Source organism: Mus caroli, chromosome 2 (assembly GCF_900094665.2).
Source record: "Mus caroli chromosome 2, CAROLI_EIJ_v1.1, whole genome shotgun sequence".
Taxonomy (NCBI): Eukaryota; Metazoa; Chordata; class Mammalia; order Rodentia; family Muridae; genus Mus; species Mus caroli.
In genome coordinates this window covers 136,010,550-136,031,725 of record NC_034571.1, presented here as the reverse complement: position 1 = coordinate 136,031,725, position 21,176 = coordinate 136,010,550, and the positions used below count along the sequence as shown (strand labels likewise).

Sequence of the window (21,176 nt, the reverse complement as noted above, 5' to 3'; positions counted from 1 at the left end):
AGTTCATAATGTTGTTCCACCTATAGGGTTGCAGATCCCTTTAGCTCCTTGGGTACTTTCTCTAGCTCCTCCATTGGGGGCCCTGTGATCCATGCAATAGCTGACTGTGAGCATCCACTTCTGTGTTTGCTAGGCCCCGGCATAGTTTCACAAGAGACAGCTATATCAGGGTCCTTTCAGCAGAATCTTGCTAGTGGGGCTTTTCTTTTGAGTTGAGGCAATACTTCTACCATCATTTATTTTTATTTTTATATTAAATGTTATAGGTATATTTACCACTCTGAACAAACTGCATAATTTTTCAAGACTGATCCACAAAATTAATTATACATGATATACTTATATCTTGGTTTTGAATTTTGTTGGCTGTATTCCCTCCCCAGGCCTTGGGATTTTGGGTTGTAGAATTTTGATTTTTCCTGTTTTATCTCTCCCCCACCGTTGGACCTATAGCCTGGTTATTGGTTTTATGATTTGCTTTTGTTGATTTCTGGTTGCGAGTATCATATCCGGGCTCTGCAATGGGGTTCAGGGTTCTGGATTCACAGAAAATGGCGAGAAGTCAGATTTAGTCCCAAGGCAGTATGCAGCTTGAGACATTTCTATGCAGCTTTGTTGTCCTCCATTCTCCCTTTGTTCTGGCTCTTTGCACAGCCAGAGTTTCTCGGCAGCCATCTGCAGGCTTTCAGCCATGCCCTTGGAGATGGAAATCTCAGCGTTGGGCATATAATAGCTTAAATGTAGAGAAAGTCCAACTAGCTTGACATGAGTCATGTTTGCTGTGTAGGCTCAGGCTTATGAGCAGAGGTGAGAATGCATACACTAGATGAGCTGGTGATGAGTAGGACCCTGCAGAGCTGCTTTGGTGAAGCCTGGGGTCTGTTTTATTTTGTGCAGGTGAGGAACCTCTTTGTTTTTCTAAGCCTTCATTTTTGCAGTTAGTCACATTTCTCATGCACGAGGCAACTTTGTGTTGAGCTCATCTTTCCATCAGTAACACAAATATGGAAAGCTTAAGCTTGTGCTGTGGGTGATCTCCTTTTCTCCTTAGACATTCATATGAGAGAGCGGGTGTCTGGGTGCATGAGTAGTGGGGCTGTCCACTTGACATTCATATGAGAGAGCGGGTGTCTGGGTGCATGAGTAGTGGGGCTGTCCACTTGCAGCTTTGTTCGGCGTTCTCCTACTTTGTGGAGGGGTTTTTGCCTTCACACATGGAGAAATCCCTTTATTGAAATTCGCAATGACATGTGCCTCCGCAGAGGGAGTGCCTACAGGCTCTGCTACATATCTCCATTGCCCAAGGCAAACCTTCAAGGCAAGAACATTAATTCATTCTATGCCAGGGAAACTGATATAGGCACCACCAATGCCTCACTAAACATTTTGTAGAATATCATATTTGTCTGTCATAGTTGGGTACATTTCTTCTCTCTTGAGAGAAGGGTTATTGCCACTTGAAGACCATAAAATCCATGTGTGAACATGCACAAAATTAGCTTTAAAATCAGATATGATTATGCAAATGTACAGATATTTTACAATCTTTATAATTTTCTCTCAAACTGTTGAGTTTGTCTTGTGTCTATTTCCTTAGCTGAAGGAGCAACATACATGATAGACATTTATGAAGTCTATGTAGAAGGCTAGAGACTGATATTTGCTCAAGGGGTATAAATGACTAAGAACATGATACTCTGCTGGGTGTTGCCAAGCTTTGGCTTGTATATAGAACAAACTCCAAGATAATTTTCACCTAGGCAGTCATCTCAGTGCTCACATGAACACAGAAGTTTGATCAATGTCTTTGAAAATGCTTTGAATGTTATTATCCAGGAGGTGACTTTAAATGAGTTCATAAAGACATAAGAGGAAGATGTTTATCCCTTCCTAAGCCTTTACGTATTGCCAGGGTAAAGTATGAGTTTGCACCGATGTGGCAGGAGCAAGCCAGAGAGGAACATTTCCCTTACATGACCTGTTGCATAGGGTTCTTAAACATGAAATATGGCATTTAATAAGGAAAAACCACAACCCACTGAAAATCTTTCATATTTGAAGGTTTAACTCTATTATCAATCAAATTAGCTCCCATAGATAAGAGTGGTTCGTAGCCTACATCTGCCTTCCCCCTCCCTTGGCTTTGGCTGTTTGGGAATAATAAATATCTTCTCTCTTCCTGAATTTATAGCAAACTTTTTATGGCCGGGCATTGTGTCTAGTCCAAAATTTCTTCCTCTTTAGGGCTTAATAGATAGAATTCACAGCATCCTCTCTGCCACATAAATATCAGCAATGGCAGGGATGACATTTCAGTGGCAAGTACCTGTCAAAGACATGCTATGCAAGAGGGGTTTTTATGGACAACAGCACAGTAATGGAGTTCAGATCCATGGCATATGACCGGATAGTCTCTTAAAGCTGAGTGAGGTGAGAGAGTACTGACCAAACGTGTGCTGCAAACCTTGTGAGTAGCAGGCAGCTCGAAAAACAGACAGCTGTCAAGGCCACTCAACAATGTGCCCAAAAAGGTAGGCTACCCTTCCAGCAGTCAGCTAATCAGTGTTGACTGAATGCCAGCCAGGAAAAGAACCACTGTTAGATCCCGAGGCCTCCCAGCAAATCAATTATATCTGCTGCGCACATTATTGGTGCCTGTTAAATATGTAATATTTCCTTCCTTTCCTGTAATTTGGATTATCATTTTGTTGGGCCAAAATGTCATTCTCTGATTGCAAGCTAGGAGAAAATTATACTTTGCAAAATTTTCAACTGTGTTTCAGAAGTATCTCTGGAACTCTAATATTGCATATAGTTATGGAGAGGTCCACAACCACTCAATAACTATGAATATACTACAAAGTGTGGTCAAGCACAGGACAGGGCATATTGAAAGCAGTGCTTGTGTAGGTATGGCTTGGTGTTTTAAATATATTCTATTGGAAATGCATACTTGAAGAAAAACAGATTAGCCGGTAAGAACAGGTGTCATGGTAAGATGCTTTAGAATGCTCAGGAAAACCCGGGGGAGCAGCATGTGGCTCTTGAATTTGGTTTCCTGTTCAAGGAATACATTTCAGTCACTTGCTTGTGGGTGCTTTGTTGTATTTTCTTCTTTCCCCAGTAATGGGATCTTAGGATAGATGGCCACTGCTGAAGCCTGTGCAGCAATTGCCTCTGGGCTCTAACTAGCCTCTACAGCAGGCAGCATGGCTAGAATCAATAGCAGCATGCTTCTTCTGGGTCAGCAGACGGCAATTTTATTGCAGACTTAGTGCATGCTGAGATGAGCATTGCTTAAGAGACCATAAAGTCTGAATGGGGGTGCGGCACCACATTTGATACGCATGTCCAGAAAAGTCACCCGAGGAGGCAGTGCCATGTCCCTGTGGTGGTGCAGCTGGCAGGAGGCTCTGGCAGAACAACAACAGATCTTGTGCTGGCCAAGGGTAGGTGCTAAACCTAAGGCTCCTGTGTCTCTGGGTGACAACATTCTTTGGGTGAGATGGGATAGGGATCCTTGTCTGTGACCCTCAGTCAGTTTCTCACCCAGCCATAGTCTGTCCTTTTCTTTCCCTTAGCAACCCAGTATCTTGTCCTCCATAAACTCTTTTTAGGATGCTGTTCCCTGCACTATCTCTGATGTCTGAACCATACATATGTCCAGGGCACTTCTCAAATGCATTTTGTACCTCTCTCTCTCTTTCGTCTTCTTTGTTTTTCCAACTCTACCTATTTGCCCTCACCACTTATTCACTGTGTGACCTTGTACAAATGGCATAGGCTATATGCTTAGGGATCATGCTGATAATTAAGAGTGTCTGGATAATGAGATTAATGCACACAAGGTATTAAAATGATGGTGCCTTAGAGATAGTAAGATTGTCTCAATGTGCATGTTGTGTAATGTTAGCCTTGGGCCCAGCCAGTGTTATGATGATTAAGGTGTGTGCTTCCTCCTCGCACGATCTGGCGAGCTCCTAAGAAGCTTGCCTAGCAGAACTAGTGCTTTTGTGAATATTGAACTTAACTTCCACGTCCATTCATTGCCTATTTCTACGTCCCCTGAATTTCAAGCTTATTTCTCATTTTAATGTAATGGGCTAGGTCAGGAAATGTCCTCAATAGACTTATGTGTGGAAGGCTTGGTAGCCAGCTGGAATCTTTTTTTGGGGAGGTGAAGGAAATAAGAGGTGGGGGGTCTAGCTGGAGGAGTAGAATTGACACTAAGGGGCTAGATTTGCCCTGGCTTTGTCTCGTCTTTCTGCTTCCTGTCAGTCATAAGGTGAGCTGCTTTCGCTCCACCATACTTCCACCACCATGATAGTCTGCCTTTCCCAGGGCCCAGGGATAGAGCCAAGATGATCATGGTCTGAAAGCTCCGAGCTCCAAGACCCCAAAGAAAACTTTCTGCTTTTAAATTTTTTCCCTTGGCTGTTTGAGAGAATGACAAATATCAGATGCAGACTAGAATAGACATGGTGTACAAACACAGAGCAAGCTTTCCCGTTTTCTGCTCTCAGTTTGATGATGGTTAACACATGACCGGTTTCATTCCCTCAACACTCAACCCATCCTCCACTTCCTGCCTTAAGTTATAGTAAGCCGTACTGAAGATGGTACTAGGCACAGTGCCCTCTCATTCTGCAGGAAACTCTTAGAAACTATCCTACACGTGGAAGAAAGACTATTTCATGCCAGGCCAGTGCCAGCTTTCTGGGCCAAGGTTGTCCTAGTGTGGTATGCTTGTCATACTACCTCGTACCATTAGTTACAATCTCTCTTGTTTGTGATTCCATGAGTTTAGCCTGGCATCACCAGATCATTGCAATACAAGATGTAGTAGATGAAAGTATTCGAGAATGAGTTGATAATTGGGGGAGAGGTATTTATTACTCAGAGTGGATGAACATTCTGTCCCGAGTCGTCGGTTTCCTAGGACACAAGCAGTCTGCTTGCCTGATTCACTAGGACTGTGTCTCTGGTAAACTTGTCACTTGGGAATTCTTACTCCTGACAGTGATGGATTTTTATTACACTAAACACTAATTAGATCTAATTAGAGGCTGTTAGCCTGTTTAAAATGGAACTTTCAAGAACAAGCTTGCAAATGAAAATATTTAAGAGATAAGGCATTTTCTAAGAGGATTCTTTTTTGAGGAAGATTTCTATATGTATCACACGAGAAGACTTAGCTTGTAAAGTAAAAAATGATCTCACTATAACCCACAGTCCCAGAGAAGCTAAGTAACAAGGAGGGCTTAAAGGGGAAATAGATTTCCCAGGTGGACTGGGGGTGGATTCAGATGGGAACAGGAGGGATGGGGAGATAGAGGGAGAGGATACTGAGTAGAATTGGTGATGCATTTCGAGGGCAAGGTAGAAACCCAGTGCAATCTAAACTCCATGAAATCTACAAGAGGGACACTAGCAAAGACTTCTAGGAACAGGGGACATTGAGCCTGAACCAGCTGTCCTCTGTAACCAGGCAAAGCCTCAAGTGGAGGGATTGGGACACCAACGCAGCCAAAAAACCTGTGACCTACAGTTTGTCCTGCCTGCAGGATGTGCTGGGGTTGGAGCCTAGCACAATCGTCATCAGAGAGACCAGAGAGATTTCATCTAGCAACTGATGGGAGCAGATGCAGAGTTCACAGCCAAATATTAGGCAGAGCTCTGGGAGTCCTGCAGAGTAAGGAGAGGAAGGGTTGAACAGAGAGAGGGGTCAGCGACACCAAAATAACACAGCCTACAGAATCAACTGACTCAAGTGGACTCACAGAGATCAGGGAGCCTTTATGGGTCTGACCTAGGGGCTCTGCATATATATTATGGTTGTATAGCTTGATGTTCTTGTGGGATTCCTCAGTGGTAGTGGGGACCATCTTAGACTCCCAAAGGATGCCTGCCTGCCTGCCTTTAGGATCCTTTTTCCCCTACTGAGTTGCCCCATTCAGCTTTGATATGAGACTATGTGCCTGTTCTTATTGTAGCTTGTTATGTTGCATTTGGTTGATATCTCTGGGAGGTTTGCTCTTTTCTGAAGGGAGAGGAAAGAGAAGGTAGAGGGGAGAGACTAGGAAGAGGGGAGACAGGGGGGATTGCAGTTGGGATATAATATATGGGAGAAAAATAAATTAAAAAAAGAAAAATAAAGAAGATTTGGCTTGGAGGTAACTGTGTTTATATTCAGGAAAAACTTCTCTATCTGCTTGGGGACAGGTATTTCTGAAATTCTTGCTTAGGGGCATTTGTTAGGTAACTTCATATCCTTGTGTCTAAATATAAGTTATCTGGTAAGATACTAGGATGCAGGGTTCTAAGTTGTGGCAATAAGAAAGACTTCATGGCCAGAGCTCTCAGATCTTACTAGCTGTATTTTCACTGGCAAAGATGCTTTCCCAAGCACTGCATGGTCAAATTCTGGCTGCAAGAGCTCAGTAGACAGTGAATTATGCTACTGCATGCACACGAGTAACTGTCCATTAAGACTAGTATATTCCAGTTTACTTCTGTTCTTCACACTCTGCATTTTCTGAAGTTGTTGGGTCTCCACACCCATGTTCCCTGGCTTGGTAGGAAGCTAGATTAAGCTGCCTGCTTCACTTAGAACCTGTCCTGCCCACTTCTGGATATCACACGTCTTGAGTAAAATTATATAAAAAATGATACTTATAAAAATGGTACGCATTTGAGCTGAGGATGGTCGTGCACATCTGGAACCCCAGCACTCAGGAGACTGAGGCAAGAGGATTGCTGAAAGTTCAAGGCCAGCTGGGTTACATAGTAAGTTTGAGGTCAACCTGGCTTACAAATTGTGACCCTACTTCAAACCAAACCCAAACCCAAAACCAAAAAAAGAAGCAATAATTATTTAGATTTTTAAAGTATTATAAAACATGGTCTATTATTGACTGAACCTGGTTTGTTTGACCAGAGAAGCTATTCAGTCTTTCTTAACCTATCCCTATCAATAACTGAAGGAGATAATTTCTGCCTTGTCTACAGGTTAGAAGCAAAAGCAATGGAGAAAGCACTCTGTGACTGACATGCTTCTGTGCTGAGAACTGAAATTCACATGCTTTTATGATCTTCACCCAAGGGCAGGGATAATAATGGAAGCAGCTGTTTTATTTATGACTTAATTTACTTTAAAATTTAAATTAGTTTTTTTTTTACCTATACACAAAATGTACACCTTATTATTACCATGTGACATTTCAGTATATCACATTTTGATTAGGTTTAACTTTACTGTCTTCACAAACACTTAACCATTTCATTTTGATGGGAATTCCTTAAACCCTCTTCTCTGGCTTTTGAAATACATAGAGACCACTGCCACTGTTGGTCACCTTACTCTGCAGCTCCTCTCCTTTCACTATGATTTAGTTCCCACTGAGCAAACTTTCCCTATGCACCAGGTTTGAAACAAAGTATTTTTTTTTCTTGGAGTAATAAAAACCATAAGATTCTGAATACTATTCATGTGCAGCTAACCATGTAAGCAAGATATTTACCTAAAGAAAAAAAAAGAAGTCACATTTATATGTTTAGTAGCAAAATAGGATGGAGAAAGATGTAGTCTGTAGTTCAAGTCTCTGTCAATCACATGTCTGTGGAGAGGACTACCAAGGCTGTTATGATGTTATAGCACAAGCAGTTTTAAAGATATGTCAACACAGACCCACTGGGAATTACTGGAAATGAGCTGGGTGTGGTGGTGCATGCCTTTAATCTTAGCACTAGGGAGGCAGAAGCAGGTAGAATGAATTTGAGCCTAGCCTGGTCTACATAGTGAGCTCCATGATAGCCAAAGTTACATAGTGAGACCCTGTCTCCAAACAACAAAAAAGTTTCTCTGGAATAGCTTTAGTAGAACAAGTGGACTCCTAAACCACTGAATGGTAACGTGATAAAAGCTTTCTTGTTTCTGTTCCCCCCCCCCTTATCTGTAATAGGTTGGATTGGAAAACAATTTCTATTTCAAGAGAACAAGATAATCAAAGGATAATTCTTGAGGGGCATTGCAATACTGGAAATCCAAGAATTTAGAAACGAAGCCACTGTGAAGAAGACCACACATCACAGTGCACAGGGTTGGTATGTGACTTTGCTGGTGACACCCAAAACCCTAAACAGAGCAAAAATAAACTCCAGAGGCTAAGAGCAAGATGTTCTCAAGACTCAGTTTACCTGTTGAACCAGTCATCTGTGTATCGAGGGTATGGGTAGGGGTCATTGCTGCTGAAGTCATAACTTGCATCAGCGTTCTGAAAGACACAAGGTATCTCAGGTCAGTAAAGATGCAAACACACAGGTGAGCTGATGCTCTGAACACATCATCTTATCTCCTCCCTGGAGGGGGTGCCAGTGCTCTGCCTTATTGCATTTTGCATATGATTTTATGTATAATAATTGCATATTACAAGGATAGACATTTGCAAAATTGTGACAGAGCTGGTGTCCCCCTATTTCAAGCCTTAAAAGGCGTGGCAAATGAGAGCCCTGTGTTCTCCAAGTCTAGCTTCATTTTAAGTTGGGGTAACCTTTTGTGTGTTAGGAAGCTCCACCTAGGGCTTAGGCTAAGCGTCTTTGCTACTTTTGTTCACTGGTGGCCAGAATGCTTTATTTCTCAAATCATGAGTGAGGCAGCGTTTAGTGTTTAAGTCCTGCTTTCTGCTGAAGGCTCCCTTTTATAAGGCTACTTCAGAACTGGCTCATTTAAGTCTTGTCTTCTTTCCTCTCAATGTGTTAACTTTTTTTCTCGTCCCCCACAGTTAACTCATTTATTGTCTTTATAATGACCATGAATAGTTCAATGTATGTCAGAGACATAGGTAAAGATGACTCAGTGCTGTCATCCCTGCCCTTATGTCTCTTAGAGCCTCTTGGAGGAACAAACATCCATCAACTGTTGAACAATGAAACATGTAATTGTACATTTTGTAGTCACGTGCTCTTGCACCCTATGAGAGTTCGGGGTGTGAAATTCTGTCTTCCTGTAACTCCCCTTTTCCACTGTGAGACGCTTGCCACATCGACTAATCCAGCCTCTATTCAGTCATCTCTAAGTGATTTTATACCGTCCTTAGGTTTTGATTTAGTTTGTTTTTGCTCTAGGTCTATGCTGAAAGATGCCTACTGTTACTGAGTGAATAATCCAGGCCTTCCCCATTGCCTTCTCTGCCTTCCCAGGAAGGCTGGACTGTGGAAATTCTTTTCTCTATTGTTTCTTCTTTGTTGGGTTTTGTAAGGAAAACTCCAGAAGGCTTTTTGATTCACACTTGGTTAAGAAAGAGATCTTCCTTCCATCTTCAGTGTTTCCTTGATTCCACAGTCCTGAGACATTTTAAGAGCTTTTATGTGCTCCTTTATGAGGTAAAAATACTTTGGTATGTGACACACTCTAACTTGAAAGCTAATGTTTTGGTGTTGTCATTCTTTGGGCAGGATATTGACTAATTCCAGTTATTTTTGTTTGACTTGTTGGGTGACGAAGAGCTGCTAGCCATCACGGTTTGCAGTGATCAGAACTGTAGTACAGGCTCCAACTGTGAGATGTGTAATTCCAACATAGGAAACTAATTGCAACCCGCGGAGATGTCAAAAGTAGCAGTCAATTCCACATCTTACCTTGTGCTTAAAGTATAGATATATGAACAATATTATATCAAAATATCTTATGATAAACTTTCAAGGTATGTATAAAACCTAACTGATTTTCTTGCGTAGACTTGGGTCCCACCCCCGAAATATCTTGTATATATGTAACTATTCTTAAGTAAAAAAATTATCAATCTCAAATACTGTGGTCTCATGCATTGCAGATGAGGGATACTCAAATTGTTTAAAGTATCCTCAAACTTGCCCCTTTGAGCCTTTTAAGTGTCTATCCCTCCCCCTCCCCCAGAATCTAGGTCATTATCTGATGGTTAATCTCCATTGTCAACTTGAATGGATTTAGAGTTGCCTAGGAAACATGTATGTAGCTGTCTTTATTAGGGCATTTCCAAAGAGATTTAGCTGTGGATGGGTGATCTACCCCCAGCTTTGGCTAAGAGTTCTGGACTAGGACTATCTGGATAAAAAAGAGAAAAGGAGAAAGTAAACTGATTAGCACCCTTCATGTCCTTCTGCTTCCTGACTGTGGTTGTAGTATGACCAGATGTCTCACGAATCCACCGTCACAAAGAGCCACAGTCACCAGCACACCTTCATCACCACAATGGACTTTTCCTCCAGACCGTAAATCCTTATGCTGCTTCTATTCCAGTAATGAGAAAAGTGACTAATGTCATCCAACTCCAGGTCTTCAGCGGAGGTCAGCACTGGCCATAGTGATGATTAAGTCCTCAGGCTCTGTGCCCTACTTGTAGCCAAAATCAGGCTCAGACCTCATGGAACCTTCATTCACATGCAAATCTTCAGTCTGTGTCTGGTCAACAGTCTTTGTCTCCAGGGCCACCTGCTTTTTCAGATTTGACATTTCTCCCTCTGGAGTTTCTTTGAGCTATTTCCATTTCCATTTCAGCTGCTGCCGCTTCTTCTTCTCCTTTCTTCTTCTTCTTCTCCTTTCTTCTTCTTCTTCTCCTTTCTTCTCCTTCTTCTTCTTCTTCTTCTTCTTCTTCTTCTTCTTCTTCTTCTTCTTCTTCTTCTTCTTCTTCTTCTTCTTCTTCTTCTCCTTCTCCTTCTCCTTCNCTTCTTCTTCTTCTTCTCCTTCTCCTTCTCCTTCTTCCTTCTCCTCCTCCTCCTCCTTCCTTCTTCTCCTCCTCCTCCTTCCTTCTCCTCCTCCTCCTCCTTCGTTCTCCTCCTCCTCCTCCTTCGTTCTCCTCCTCCTCCTCCTTCTTCTTTAAAAAAAGAAAGTTATTTTGAAATAATTTATTTGTCTTCCTAAAGTATGTTGTTGTTCTTAACCTTCTCTGAAGTTTTCAGAGATTGAGCACTCTGGAGAGAGTAGGACTGGGTAGGAATACTAAAACATGTCTATATATAAAATTTAAATATATAAATATGTATATTTATATATTAATACATTTATTATATAAAATAATATTTATAAAATGTATAGATATATGTTAATAAAACTATAAAAATAAATATATGTATAACTTTTTCTTTTCTTTTGGGCTTTAGAGTTGAGATTGAGACTTAAGCAATAGATCTTGAAACGCATTTACTAAGTCTGGTTGGTTTCTCCTTAGAAGTGATCAAGATTTTATGGTCTAGAATGAGCTGGCCACAACACTCAGCATAAGTCGCACTTGTGAGGTCCTTGGAGGGAGCCCCAAGGGCTGCCTCTTTCTTACAAGCTTGGGGGAATGGGTGCAGGCTAGAATGGCAACTTGACCTAGGTCTTGGCTCATTCTATCACAGGGGCATGGATTACAGATCAGAAAAGTTTCTGCGAGGCACCTCATCTTATAGTCTCATAGTAGTTCTATCCTGAACCTCACTGACTCCCCATCTCAGAAAAAGAAATAGCAGAATATTCTGTGGGAGGTTGAGATTGGTGATGACCAACTAGCTTGGAAGTTCTGGTGGTCTGGACAGTGAGGACTTAGAGTTTGGGCAAGAGCTTCATGAACTGACAAGTGAGGCCCACAGGAAACACAGTGTTGAGGAAGACCGTGGGGACCATGGCATGATCTAGGACCACGATTCCTACCTTCTCCTCCTTAACCCCGTGTGTACTCGAGTGATTTGACCTGCACAGCATGTGTGCAGGTATCCACCGAGGCCAGAGGGCATCAGATCCCCTGGACATAGAATTATAGGCACTTGGGGGCCTGATTTGGATGCTGGGGACCAAACTCTACTTTCTGTAAAAGCAGTAATCACTCCCGTGCTTGCTCCCTAAGTGACTGATTTGGTAAACTGTCTACTCTGGCACACATGTTGCAGTTATGCTTGGGGCTGAGGTCTCTTGGCTCCCATTCCAGGCACTGGAGAAGGTGCTGTTCTAAAAAAGGTATGGATTAGAAGAAAGGCCTGAGAGATTTTGGAAAAAAATTGAAATTAAAAAGCCTTGAACCCTGTGGATATTTTTGTAAAAAGAAGAAAGACCCTGCCTTGTCTGTGGTCAGATTTGCCTCCTAACATCAAAACAGATAGTGGTTTAGCATACCTGGTAATTTTGTTGATTTTTATAATGACTTTGACAACTAATCCTTAGTTCCTTGAGTAAGAGTCTACACTGAACACTAAGGAAGGCAAATCATTGTTCTGCTTGGCCTGTATATTTTCTGGCCCCCAAATCTAATGGTTTATAGGAAGAACAAACACAAAGCAATACTTTCAAAGGTTCTGTTTATGGTTTTATAGACAAATGGAGCCATTGATCGCTTGCACAACAATGTGCCTGCTATAAAATTATCTGTGTACAAGAAGTTAAACTGGCCTTGAATTATATCGAACTTTCTCTATGGCAGCCATAGAGAATATTAAGAGGTTGTGAGGACTGTAGTCAATTGCATGCTCTGGCTATTTCAGGTCCAGCTAGATACTTATTTACATTCTTGCGACTTCTGAATAAAATACATTGTTATGCTTTCTTGCCTTAGAAAATATGAGCTGTTTGACAAATATAACTTAATCTTCCATGATTCAGGCTCGTGGTGATTCAGCGGTCATTAAGAACTTGAATTGTCCTTGTGCCATCAAACAGGCAGGAAAGTTTGGGCTGAATCCAGGGTGACCTCAGGGCTTCCCTACAAGTTATTTCTGGGAGAAACTTCTGAAAACAACTCTTTTTTTTCTCTCTTCTTAAAGTTCATTGCAGGGAGTGGGGGACAAACACCTCTTGGATTTTCAGTAATTTAATAACCAAAGACCGAGTTTCTGAATATTTGAGTATGTAGGAAGTGAGACTTACTTTGCTCTTAGCTATAAAGTTCATTCATTAGAGTTCTAGTCAGTGTCTGCCCCCATACACTCGCCATGCAGAGGGTGAGTATATGTACCCAGTTATGAAAAAACAAGGGAGGTATTGATTTCCATGGCCTCTTTCATTTCCTATCATTGGAGCTATGCTTGTATGGTGCAGGCTGACAAAAGGCTCACTTTAGATAGTGCCAGGGTCACTGTAAAGGCTGGGAGGAAGAAGGGGACGTGAGCTCAGGGGGCAACTGTGCTCATTGATTTCATGTTACAGTGAAGTTTCCGAAGCGCTTAAAGTTGAGGGTGGATCTGACATCGCCATCCTACCGTCAAAGCTAGACTTGAATGTCTAGAGAGGCCTTCTGGTCAGACTTTGCAAGTCCCTTTAGCCTTCAGACAGTAGCCTGATGCAGAAGGGAGAAGTGCCAGAGTCGGAGAGACCTGGTTTTGGATCTAGACTGGGGTTGGCCTAGAAGGCTAACATGCAAGGACAGCTGGATTGCAGCTTGTTCTCTAACCTCTCACTACCTCCCCTCACCCTGCAGGAGAATGTTGTAATGTATGTAGTATGAAAACATTTTTGCACAGTGTAACAAATCGTTTTTATCTATCCATTTGAAAACGTGACGGCCATTTATTTGGGTTTCATCGTCTTAATTACCTCGTTCTTTAGGTCTTTAACTTCTTGGTGTCTGAACTGATGAGGCTTGGCTACAGCCAAGTCTGCTTCTGCCTGCTTTGTGGGGACAACAGAGCCTGCCTTCTTCTCCCAGTACTGTCGTCAAGGTTCTTGCTGCCAGATGCTCCTCTGCTCCAGGAGGTGGCCCATCAGCTGAGGAGTCAGAGCAGCACAGGGCCTTGCAACTGCATGAGTGATATTATTCAAAGGTCCTTTCCTTTCCTTTAAACTTAGCTTCTGCTAAAGCCCCTTCTCCACTGTTAGTAACAGATGACTGCACACACATAAAAGCAAATATGCAGGCATCCAAAATGCTTCCACCAGTGCTGGCTTGACTAGTAATGCCCCCCATAGACTCATGTGTTTGAATTCTTGGCCATAGGGAGTGCCACTATTCAGAAATCTGTCTTGTTGAAGTAGGCGTGATCTTGTTGGAGGAAGTGTGTCACTGTGGAGGTGGGCTTTGAGGTTTTGTAAGCTCAAGTCAGGACCCAGTCTCCTTTTGCTACTTGTGGATTAAGATGCAGAACTCTTGGCTCCTCCAGCATCATGTCTACCTGCACACTGGCTCCTCGCTTCCTGCCATGATGATAGTGGACTAAACTTTCAAGGGTGTTAAACCCTGGGAACGTTGCATGAGATTTCTAGAAAAAACTGTTATCCTGGTGGGAAAGAACTTGGCAAATTTAAAACCAAAACTGTTGCCAAAGGTTAGTTACCAGTTAGGACTACAGCTGCTTAGCTTTCCTGTCTGTGAAGTGTTTCACTTCATAATTTTAAGTTCCTCCTCCTCCTCCTCCTATTCTTCTTCTTCCTCCTCCTCTTCCTCCTCTCCTTCCTCCTCCTCTTCTTCTTCCTCCTCTTCCTCTCCCTCCTCCTCTTCCTCCTCCTCTTCCTCCTCTCCTTCCTCCTCCTCTTCTTCTTCCTCCTCTTCCTCTCCCTCCTCCTCTTACTCCTCCTCTTCCTCCTCTCCTTCCTCCTCCTCTTCCTCCTCCTCGTCCTTCTCCTTTTCTTCTTCCAATATGGCCCACAGTATTAATGTTTTATATATACAATAGCTAACTCCCTTCCATTTCAAATAATTTATTCACAATAAACAGGAGAATTTAGCAGTGGCTTAAGGCTTGCAAAGCCTCTCTTGGAAAGAGTTTGTGGAACCATGACCCATGTTCAATGCCATTTGTGCTCCAATAGCCCACATTTTAAAGCCTTACACGGATCGCGCCTTCTTGGGTAACCCCTTTTGCTAGGGGACCTGTGCTCTCTAGGTACGGTGAAGCTGCTGAGAGGAGTCTGATACAAACAAGTCTGACTTCATTGTGAGGTGTTTGTGGCTTACTCCGTTCAAGCCTCATATCCACCAAGAAGGGTTGATAGGCAGGTTGATGAGATCACAAAATGGGGCCAGCTCACTATTGGCTGAAGGCATCTGGGAGTGGGGCACCACCTCTATCTCCTTTTTTTTTCTTTTCAGAAACAAGTAGCCTGCTTGTTCTCAGGTGACTGTCCCTGACAGAAGGCACCCAGAAGCCACTGCTCAGGGGAGGTGGGCACATGGTCCACATCGTACCTGTATGCAGGTCTCAGTTATATATTTTTTAAAGAAATACCTTTTTTTTTCAGAGTGCCTCACATGTATATAATGAAAGATAATATTTACCCCAATTTCTCCCTGCAATTCCCCACAAGATCACCAAAGTAGTAGTAACACACTAGCAGTTTGACCCTGCTAGGCTTGGCATATGTAATCTGGACACCTACTGATAGGATGGTACAGATCAGGTTTTGAGTCCCAAGGAACAAATCTAAGGCTTAACCACAAAACTGAGAAGGTAGTTTCTGAAATGAGGGCTCTGATATACAGTTGAGCAAGACTCGCCTTGCCCAAGGAGCGATTGGAGCTGCAGATGGGCTTGGTGGCACTTTAGGGAGATGCCCTGTCACTTTCTCACCCACCTGCCCAGGAGGGCACCTTTTCAAATTGTTTTCGGTTCTGCAATTCACCAACTGGCAAAGAGTGGTTGCTTCAGTCCAACACAAGCGCATTATGTATGCACTGGAGTATCTATCAGTCACAATAAGAAATAGGTCTCCATTGTTGTAGTTAGACAAGTCTGGACCTCAGAGAAGTCAGACAGGAAGATAAGATGTCTCCAGTGAAATATAATACAAGACTTAAACAATGTCTCAGACAATAGGTGTGTGTGACTTGGGTATAGGGTGGCATGTGGTTAATTGTCAAGGCAATCCCAAGCTGCAGGGGTTCAGAATAAGAAACATCACTTTCGTCCTTTTGTTCTGGATTGCTACTTTCTCCGAAGGCATTTAACCAAATAACCCAGCTAGGAGCTGTGTAACAGTATTAGCTCAAATTGCACAGTGTTCATGGGCTAATGAAAGAGAAATGAGCTTCCCCAGATAGACTTTAAACCGTAACCATATTGCCCCAGTGCAAAGCTCATCTATATGGAAACTGAGCAACAAAATAGCCCAGTCCATTAGAGCCTAAAGAATTTTGCTACTGCGCCTACTTGCATTGAATATGGTCATGGCTGAACATTCCCAACTGTGTCTATTTTGATTTTCCTCAAATAAGTCTCCCACATGCGCTAGTTTAACGATAATGTGCAGCTCACTTTTGACTGAAGCCAGCATTAAAGGGATTTATGTCTATATTAAGCCTGGCTGTAAAACTTAATGAAATTTAACATTTCCCTGCCACTCCAAAAATTAAAAAAAAAAAAAAAAGGATGGGGGGGGGGATGTGTGATGTTCAGTCAGGGGTTTGTTTGCAATTTTCCTTCATGTGTTTGAGGTTTCCAAGGTCATTTATGTTCTCCCACAGTGCTCTCCCATGGTAGCCTTGACATCTCCTCTCATTATGTCTTGAAAATTCTAGTGACTTCTCTAGGTACTGACACAGACTCTAGATACTGAGATGTAGCTAGCTATACTGATGTAGCCTAATAGTGAGGACATATGAGTGCCAGCATGCTTCAAGCCACATCCTTGTGGCTGGACTTCTTACATTTTCCAAAGCTTAGCAGGTCCGGTCTGCGGGACTGGATGCCACTCTTATCAGCAGGATTGGGAGAAGTGTTAAGCACTAAATCTAAGAGGAGATAATGATAGTAATGATAATAATTTCTAAAGTTTAGCACACAGTGTCCTAAACTAACAGTGTCTTTATTATTTTTAAATGACTAGAAGATTTTTTTTCCTTATTTCTTTCTCTGAAGTCTGTGGTGCAGGTGCTGCAAGGGTAGGCAGTTGTTCAAAGAAATAGTCAAGGTATCCTTGGAGTCCCCTTATGATGACCACTGTCTATGGCTCCTTCCACTGTTTTTGGAGCTCAGTGATGCATGTCAGGATAGACTGAAGCTGGGTCCTTCACACACATTTGTGTGTGTGTGTGTGTGTGGCATGTGTGTCTTGTTTGTGTGTTCATGGGCATGTTTATGCATGTGCATGTGGAAGCTAGAGACCAAGCTTGGATTGTGTTCCTTGGGTGGCCTGACTTGTGTGTGTGTGTGTGTGTGTGTGTGTGTGTGTGTGTAGGTAGGATCTCCTCCCAATCCTTTCACTGGCCTGGAACTCATGAGTAGACTAAATTGGCTGGTCAATAATCCCCAGAGTTCAGCTTGCTTCCACCTCCTCAGCACTGGGATCACAAGCATATTCCACTGTACTGGTTTTCTTTTACATGGGCTCTGGGGATCGAATTCGGGTTTCTTGCTTGCTTGGCGGTACTCTATACCACCCGAGCTCTCTCAGTTCTGTCACACAGCATGTGTTCCTGAGGGTGACCTTGAGAAGCTGCAACTCATAGGAATTCATCTTCCAAAGTCCATTCCAAGACAGGCATCAGGGCTCAGGTGGGGAAAAGTCTACAGCTTTGCTTTCAGTAGTCACCACCTAGAGCTGAGCATATCCTTTCAAATATGCCTATTTTAAGTTTGGCTGTAAAACTTAATGAAGTTTAGCTTTTCTCCAGCATCCTGAACATTATTTACAGTCAGTTCTTTGTTTGAAATCTTTCCTCTTCTATATGTGGAGTGAAAGTCATGGTGATATGAGCAGTTTCTATGAGGTTGCCAATCATGTAATTTTAATATTTGACAGCTATGATCCAACTGTTAGCCTCTTTTGGTGTTTCTTAAGCAATCATATATTGAAATGAAATTTCCAGTGTGTTGGTAAGAGTATGTGTTTTTTAAGTGACCGGGGTCATAAGGGTGATGTCCTTGCAAGTGGGATTAGTGTCCTTATTTTCACCTCACCACTGGAGGATGGTCCGAGAAAATACTAATAATGCAGACCAGGTCCTCTCAGACACTGTGTGTGCTGTCCCCATGATTGTGGGCTTTTGGCATTCAGAACTACAAATTAACCTCTGTTGCTTATAAATGACTCAGTCTGAGCTAATTTGTTATAGCACAACAAAGAAATAAACAAAGAAACCTGGTTACTCTGTGTGTTTTAAGTATTTAAAATAAGACCTTAAATGTCTTGAGTGTTTGTTGGTACTATGTGGTGCGATTTCTTTGAAAGGAAAATTGTTAGTATCTATCAAAATAAAAAATGAACTATTTGACCTAACGATCCCACCCCTAAGACTGTACTCTCAAAGTACACTTATGTATTTGCATATATACCTATGTGAATTACATATTCAATTGCACATTACACATTTGAATTATTGACAACATCTATTAGTGTAATATTAAAAGACTAAAAGTATCCCAAATAATCAATATTGTGGATGAGTTAAATAAAGTATAGTTCACTAAGATGCAAAACTCTGTCCCTCTGGCAAAAGATGAAGTACAAGACTTGCAATAAGCTCCTTTCTGAGAAATATTGTTAAGCAAAGATGGTAGTGTGCACAGTAGACTGTATAATGAGCTTTCAATTACATGGACGAGAGGCATATACTTTATAATAAGTTCATAAAATATCTAGACTACATAGAATGCAAAGAAACACAAAGGCAAAGGTTGGAGTGTTTTGCCTCTGCAGAGAGGCATGGTGTGGATTGGAAGACATGGCTTTCATTACATAACTTCCTAGTGTAACCTCTGCTTGTCATAACAATAGCATTTAATACACAGATGTTCTGTGTGCAATGGTTTCTCTTTACAATGCTCTTACTAACAAGGCACTCAACATCACTCGTATGCCATGAGCACACACACTGAGGCCCTGGGGACCTGACTGGTTGGCAGAGGTCACACAGAGGATGAGGGAGAGAGCAAGGACTGGGAGGGAGAAGTCCAGCTCCTGGGCCTCTTCCTCTTCCACTACAACCTTGATTTCTTCACTTTGGAATCAGAACCATTACTTTTTAGAGCACTGCTTAAAAGAGAAGACTGAATCTCCACAAAATGAAAAAAAAAAACAAAAAACAACTTAGTATCTTTACTCTACAGAGCAGCGACAGATCATTCTTTTTAAATCCAATTGTCGTTTTGTTTAAATGTAAGCATATAAATTGAGCTGATAAGTTAGCTTCCCTTACATTAAGACATGCTTTACAAGAGCTGGGGACACACATCTTTCCCTCTGCTAGGTCAATTTATTGTTCTTTAACAGCATGGTTTTATTTAGTGAATTCTTTCATCTGAGGTTGATAGAATACCTTTTGGGCCTAACATGACAAACAGGCTCCCACCAAGGAAGCTCTTTTGCTTTCTAAACTAGTTTCTTTGTTCTCTGTTGGTTATATCATTCTGTATGGAAGTAGGATTTCTTTAAATTAAATTTTGAATGGAGAGATGGCTCAGCATTTAATAGCAAATACTTTTCTCGAAGAGGACCCATGGTTGGTTCCCAATACTCATGTTGGTCAGCTCACAACCAACCGTGACTCGGGCTCCAGGGCTACTGATAACCTCTTCTGACCTCTATGGGCGACCACACTCACCTACACAAAGTCTCACACAAACATGCATGCATAAACATAATTAAACCTGGAAAAAAAAACTAAGGCTGAACTCTAGATGAGATAAATAATACTGGTGACTGAATGTTTCAGAAGGTGAAATCTTGGACTCCCCTTCCCTCCTTTTTCATTCCTGGAAGCTCCGAAGCATCAGCTCCTGGGTTCTTAAGCAGATTTGAAACTCATTGGCTGGGGATGGAATTTCATAAATTGCCATTGTAGTATCTCTAGGATGTGCACTAGTGTGCATGTGACCTCTAGAATGTGCACTAACTAGTGTGCATGTGACCTCTAGAATGTGCACTAGTGTGCATGTGATGAAAGCTTGGTCCGAAGGCTGTGCTGCTTTCAGGAGGCAGTGGGAATCTTTAACAGGTGGTACCTCCCGAAAGTCCCAGGCATGTCCGTGAGGAGCATTGTAGGACCGTCCTCCCTCCTTCTCTTTCACCTCCAGTTGATCATGTCTGGTATCAGTTATAGTAACAGGAATCTGACTAATGCTGATGCTTAGCTGTGGGCCCCTCCCCACTTTAAATAATCTGGGATTCTAGGGAAGGACTGTAGCTCCTTTAAAAACACCCCTTCATCCTTATTATGTGACAACGTCTCTGCTAAGTGCTTCCTTGGTTAACACTTCCCCACTTCCTTCTTGTCTACCAGGCAAGCATCGGCTTCAGGTGTCCTGGTGGCGTTTATAATCAGCCCCACTGTGTCAGGGCTGCTTTTCTATTTGAAATAGTGATTTGTAGCTTCCCTTTAAATTACACCTATTTAATGTCACAGGACTGCAGTTATGGCTGACAGATGGCTGGGAAATGTTGGAAGAAGGTAATGAAGAAATGCATAGCTCTGTTTTTTCCAGTTATCAGCTGAGTCAGCTTTAAATGTGGCTCTAAAATTACCTATCTATGTGAGACATTTCTAGAAAGAAACGGAAAAGATATTATGCCCTGAACCCTCAACAGACCGCTTGGCATTATGACACAATGACTTCAACCTTTTTCATCCCGTAGGCTGTTGGTCTTCAGGGATGCCCACCCATTCACACATTAACATAGTTAATTGCTTGTGCGACAGACATTCATGAAGTACCTGATACTTTTCAGATATTGTGCAAGTCACAACTAACCAATAAAAAGCCCTTAGCTCAGCTGTTTATTTTATTCACCCTCAGGGTGTCAACTCTAGTTGTGGAATTTTTAATTGAGTTGTTAGTTACCAGTTGGCTGTGACTCCTAGCTCAGGCTGTGTGAGAAAAATCACCACCCGGGGCTGGATGGCTCAGCCATTAAAAGCTCAGCTCATTCTCTGGATAGTCCCGGGGATCTATCCCATAATCAGCCACCAAACCCCGACACTATTGCATATGCCAGAAAGATTTTGCTGAAGGAACCCTGTTATAGCTGTCTCATATGAGGCTATGCCAGTGCCTGGCAAATACAGAAGTGGATGCTCACAGTCATCTATAAGATGGAATACAGGGCCCCCAATGGAGAAGCTAGAGAAAGCACCCAAGGAGCTGAAGGGATTTGCAACCCTCTAGGTGGATCAACAATATGAACTAACCAGTACCCCCAGAGCTCGTGTCTCTAGCTGCGTATATAGCAGAAGATGGCGTAGCCGGCCATCACTGGGAAGAGAGGCCCCTTGGTAAATTGCAAACTTTATGCCCCAGTA

The 21,176-nt window shown here is 42.3% G+C and overlaps 1 protein-coding gene and 1 long non-coding RNA gene across 2 annotated transcripts in view; one reads left to right on the top strand and one right to left on the bottom strand.

Moving 5' to 3' along the window:
• Positions 1-9,802, top strand: part of LOC110284448 — a 33,369-nt gene extending 23,567 nt beyond the window's left edge. Inside the window, exon 3 of the long non-coding RNA XR_002376943.1 lies at positions 7,962-9,802. This is a non-coding gene — a long non-coding RNA (uncharacterized LOC110284448). The remainder of the gene's footprint in view (positions 1-7,961) is intronic.
• Pcsk2 (proprotein convertase subtilisin/kexin type 2) overlaps positions 1-21,176 on the bottom strand; it is a 252,247-nt gene that overhangs the window by 54,240 nt on the left and 176,831 nt on the right. The window contains exon 6 of the mRNA XM_021150157.2: positions 8,197-8,273. Within this exon, the coding sequence (XP_021005816.1) occupies positions 8,197-8,273 (77 nt within the window). The remainder of the gene's footprint in view (positions 1-8,196; positions 8,274-21,176) is intronic.